Source organism: Myotis davidii, unplaced genomic scaffold (assembly GCF_000327345.1).
Source record: "Myotis davidii unplaced genomic scaffold, ASM32734v1 scaffold674, whole genome shotgun sequence".
NCBI lineage: Eukaryota > Metazoa > Chordata > Mammalia > Chiroptera > Vespertilionidae > Myotis > Myotis davidii.
The window spans coordinates 2,524,301-2,529,921 of NW_006286674.1; the positions used below are offsets into that span (position 1 = coordinate 2,524,301).

General features: G+C 38.0%; 1 protein-coding gene across 1 annotated transcript in view; it reads left to right on the plus strand.

Moving 5' to 3' along the window:
• DR1 (down-regulator of transcription 1) overlaps window positions 1-3,433 on the plus strand; it is a 23,167-nt gene extending 19,734 nt beyond the window's left edge. The window contains exon 4 of the mRNA XM_006758193.2: window positions 1,328-3,433. Coding sequence (XP_006758256.1) covers window positions 1,328-1,474 — 147 coding nt within the window. The 3' untranslated portion in view covers window positions 1,475-3,433. The remainder of the gene's footprint in view (window positions 1-1,327) is intronic.
• Window positions 3,434-5,621: the final 2,188 nt, after the last annotated feature.

Here is a 5,621-nt window from a genome sequence, read left to right on the forward strand (position 1 = left end):
TTCTTCCTGCTTTCCCTTTCGCCTCCCTGCATTGTGCCTACATATGCAAATTAACCGCCATCTTGTTGGCAGTTAACTGCCAATCTTAGTTGGCAGTTAATTTGCATATAGCCCTGATTAGCCAATGAAAAGGGTAGCGTTGTATGCCAATTACCATTTTTCTCTTTTATTAGTGTAGATATATATGTCAAATGAATGGATTTTAACTATCCCATTTTTGTTGTTGTTCTTAACCCTCATTTGAGGATATTTTTCTATTGATTTTTAGGGAAAGTGGGAGAGTGGGAGAGAGAGGGAAAGACAGAGAGAAACATAGATGCGACGGAAACACATCAATTGGTTGCCTCCTGCACGAACCCCAACCAGGGCCAGGGCCAGGGCCAGGGAGGAGCCCGCAACCAAGGTACGTGTCCTTGACCGGAATCAAACCCGGGACCCTTTGGTCTTCAGGCTAACGCTCCATTCACTGAGCCAAACCGGCAAGGGCCAACTATCCCATTTAAATTTATTTCTTGGTAAGTGTCTTTTCACATATGGGAAGGGTGTGTTTTGTGTATGTAGTGTGTGTGCTTGTGTATATTAATAGAGGAAGGAGAGGGACAGAATAAGAGATGTATATATACAGAGATGTATATATCACTAGCTGTGATAGCAACTCAAAAGAAATATTAAGATAGCTATTGCATTCATGTATAGTACTTTTCCCCAAGAGTTAGGGGCACTGTAGTAGAGAGCTTTTAAACTCAAAAAAAAAAATTGTAGATTAAAAAATGTTTGCATTAAAATGGTAGGTTGAGCCCAGTGACTCAGTGGTTGAGTGTTGACCTATCAACTAGGAGGTCACGGTTCAATTCCCAGTCAAAGAACATGCCCAGGTGGTGGGCTCAATCCCCAGTGTGGGGCATGCAGGAGGCAGGCAATCAGTGACTCTCTCTCATCATTGATGTTTCTCTCTCTCTCTCTCTCTCCATTCCTCTCTGAAATCAATAAAAAAATTTTTTTTTAAATTGTAAGTTGAGAGAACAGAAGAATCAAGTGAAACAAAAGAAAAAGAAATACAGGTAAAGGAACCAAAGAGAGGATATTGTGATTTTCCTGTCTACATTTTCAGCTTCTTCAATTGAACCAAAGCATAAATTATGTGACATAGAGGGGGGACTATCTATAAGAGAACCAATCTCAAGGAGTTCCTGTTCTCCAGATGTACAGCAGTTATATAGTGGTTGGGAAATATCCAAATTTGATAATGACTAAGTTTGCAATTAACTAAAGTGTGTATGGTATGGGTTTTTAAAAAATTACTTGTTTTTATGTTTTTGGTGTTTAGGCTAGACAGCAACAAGCAGAACTGGCCCAGCACGAATGGCTTCAAATGCAGCAAGCTGCCCAACAAGCGCAGCTTGCTGCTGCCTCAGCCAGTGCATCTAACCAGGCAGGATCTTCTCAGGATGAAGAAGATGATGATGATATCTGAAATTCACCAGCTGAGGTTCTGTTTCCTCTATAAATGTTTTCCCTGCACAAGAAAACAGTGAAAGAAATGCTTATCTGTAATTTTGTATGCATCTTGGTGGACTTGCCACTGGTACCTAGGGATGTCTGCTATTGATTTTCATCTATTGTGTGCTATTCATGTGAAAACTGTCTCTTTGAACAATTGAAAATTTAAGGTTCAGTATAATATCAATTTTGAATTTTTAATGGTGTTTATGAGATTTTAGATAGCAGTGAGTCCTTTATTGATCAATAAACAGTGTTACAGAAAACTTCAACTTTATAAAAGTACAGTGAAATTTATACAGAAACTCTAAATATGTATTTTCATTTCCTCTGCCCTTTTAACGAAACTAAAAATTGGGAATATTAAATTATTGTGGGAGGGGGTGCTGTGTAATACAGTAGGCATTAGACCAGATTGGTTAAAAAGAACGAGTTCATTTCTGTAGTATGTGATATTTTTTTTGTCTTTTAAAATGAGTATATATACAGGCTATATATATATATGTGTGTGTGTGTATATATATATACACAACTATAGTGTTCTGTTGTATGTATAGGCCACACAAACACATATATGCTCAGATAAATATACTTACTTGAAAGATTTTCAAAACAAGACATTCAAAAACTAGGAAGGGGAATATGTTCCATAGTAGTATATAAATTTGGTGGGTCATGTTTTTTATTTTGTTTTTGTTTTATGTAAAGGTAAAACCTATTGTTTTATTATGGCATAATTCATCTTGAGCTACACTATTACATTTCAAAGACTGCCTAATTTTGAGGCCTGTCATGATTCTTACTATTTCACTCCATTAATTGTCAGTAATATTATTTGCTTAGTCCATCCATGTTTATTGGAACTTGTGAAACAATTGCTTAGGTTCTATTGGTTTAACTGAGGTTAATGAATATTCAAACCTTTGCTGGGGAAAAGGAAAGTTAATGAGCACGCTTGCTGTAAAAGAGGGATTTTTTGTAATTTAACTTATAGTTTACTTATTGTTTGTTTTTCGCATTACTCTTACATTTTTTTGACTAGATGGCCTACAGTGTCCAATGCTTCCTTTTGAAATGACATCATCTCCATCATAGAGTGATAGCTTTAAAAATTGATTTGTTTTGTTTTAAAAGATATGTCATAACTAGTCAGCCCCATATGAGACATAAAATGTAGTTTCAACCTGCTCATTAAAAGGGAGGAAGCTTTAATTTGGTTCTCATAAATAAAGTATGGCGGTGATTTTTATAGGAATCCAGTGTGTTGAAGAAATGGCATCTTGTTTGTATTTTGGAAACAATGGAAAAAGCCACTTAAGATTGTATGAGGTAATCTAATCTAAATTCCTTTGTCAGTTGCCAAACTATTTAAATTTCTGTATTCACCAAGCCCAAGGATAATTTGCAGCTGTCAGGATTTCAATTTTAATTGGAGAGCTAAATAAAGTTTACAAGTATTAGATTTCTTAATGATCATATTTTGCACTTTTAGGAAAAGTGAAATATTGTTATACATTTATTAAATACACTTCCCCATGCCACAAAAAGGTTAATTTTGCAGAATGTTTTAAGTTGAAGTTGACATTGTATCTATGATGTGCTTTGGACAACATATAAGGGATTGTGTGTTTTTTTAAAGTTTAAGTACCAAAGGTAGTCTAGTCTAAGACACAGTAAGTTAATAAGTGTTGGCTTTTCTAATTTGTACTGTAACATCCTTATACTTGCTATTTTAAGTGTACCTGTTTCTGAAGTAAACAACTTAGATATTTTTCCACACCTTTTTTTTCGATGCAGAGTTCAGGTTAATTAATATTTTACTGCATCTGATAATGTATTATATGTTTGAAGCCTAGTGATTTTGCATTTGGACATTCTTGTGATTTCATATGCTGTATTCTTCAAGCAATAAAATTCTGATGTGTTTTATAAATTGTTTTTATATTTAATGAGCTATACAGATTAATGACAGGAGATTTTGTTACTAACATTTTTACTAGTTTCAAGAATCTTAGGCCCAAAACACATTTTGATATTAAGTATGTAGTACCTGACTTTCTTCTTTGTTTACCGTTATTGAAGAAAATGTGGTTTTACTTGTATTTTTGTAATTTACAGTCCTAGGGTCTAGGTATCAAAAATTAATTAAACAATGTTTTACTTTTAGCTTTTTTTTAACATTTAAAAGTCACTTTTGTCTGTTGATATTTTAAAAAATCTTTCAGAGAGAAACAAATCTTTAGCATTCTTGAGAAATAAAGTTATTGTTTAGTAAGTGTTTTCCCCACCTCCTTGAATATAATCTTGTTTTTTTTTTTCAGCAGATTATCAGATTGTTAAATGTTGAAAAGGTACCAATTTTAAAACTGAACATACCATACATATAGCGATATACACAGTAAGGTTTTTCACAAATTAAGCATATTCATATCGTTAGCCCCCAGACCAAGACAACAGAGCGTTGTGAGCACCTGAGAGCCTTCCTCTTGCTCCAATCTTAACATTGTCTTCTCTTCCTCCTCAGAAGTAATTACTATTCAGCCAAACCGGTTTGGCTCAGTGGATAGAGCGTCGGCCTGCGGACTGAAGGGTCCCAGGTTCGATTCCGGTCAAGGGCATGTACCTTGGTTGCGGGCACATCTCCAGTGGGAGGTGTGCAGGAGGCAGCTGGTCGATGTTTCTCTCTCATCGATGTTTCTGACTCTCTCTCCCTCTCCCTTCCTCTCTGTAAAAAATCAATGAAATATATATATATATAAAAAAAGAAGTAACTACTATTCAGACTAATAAAACCATAGATTAATGCAATCATATGTAATATACAGGTTTTTTGCTCATTATAATTTGTAAGTGTACTGGTTTCCTGATGCCACTGTAACAGATTACCACAGACTCAGTGATGTAAAACAACACAGATTTATTTTCTTGCAGTCCTGGAGATCAAAGGTCCAAAGTCAGTTTCATTAGGCCAAAGTCAATGTGAAAACCAGATTTGGTTGCTGAATCTGGAGGTTGTAAGTGGAAAATCTGTTTTCTTGCCTTTTTTATGTTGATTGCCTGTCTGTCTTGGCTTGTGGCCCCTTCCTCCATGTTCCAAGCCTCTGCTTTCATCACCACTTCTTCTATAGTCAAATCTTCCTGTCTCCACATTTAGGGCCCACCTGGATGATAATCTGCCCATTTCACAATTCGTAATTTAAATCACATTTGCAAAATCTTATTTTGTTTTGTTAATCCTCACCCCAGGATATTCTTTCCATTGATTTTTTTTTTTTTTTTTTTTAGAGAGAGGGGGAGAGACAGAGAGAAACATCTATGAGAGAGAGAGACATCGATTGATTGGCGCCTGCGCATCCCTTCCTCCTGCCCCCCCGCCCCCCAACACCGGCTGGGGCTCTTCAGTTTGCATGCTGAGACTCTGTCCACTTAGTCAAACAGTCTAGGGCTGCAAAAGTCGTTTTTTGCCATAAAAGGTAACAGTCACAGCTTCCAGGGATTAGGTCCTGGATATCTTTTGAGGCCATTATTCAACCTCCAGAGTGAGATTCATTTATACTGTAGCATGTATTTGTTGTTTATCTTAATTGTATTGTATCTGAATAGTATTCCATTAATTTATCCATTTATTATAGCCAACATTTATTCATTCTACCATTGGTGAACAATTGAAGAATTTCTAGTTCTGAACTAGAGGCCTGGTGCACAAAAATTTGTGCACTGGCGGGTGGGTGTCCCTCAGCCCCACTTGTGCCCTCTCATAGTCGGGGACCCCTCGGGAGATAATGACTTGCTGGCTTAGGCCCGCTCCCGGGTGGCAGAGGGCAGGCCCAATCCCTAGGTGCAGCCTCTGGTCAGGCTCAGAGCAGGGCCGATTGGGGAGTTGGGGCGCCGCCCCCTGTCATGTACAGAGCAGGGTCGATCGGGAGGTTGCGATGCCACCCTCAGTCACGCTCAGGGTAGGGCCGATTGGGGGGTTGGGGCACCGCCCCCTGTCACACTCAAGGCAGGGGCGATGGGGAGGTTGCGGCGCCACCCCCTGTCATGCACAGAGCAGGGCCCATCAGGGGGGTTGGGGCTCCATACCCTGTCATGCACAAAGCAGAGTCAATCAGGGGGTTGGG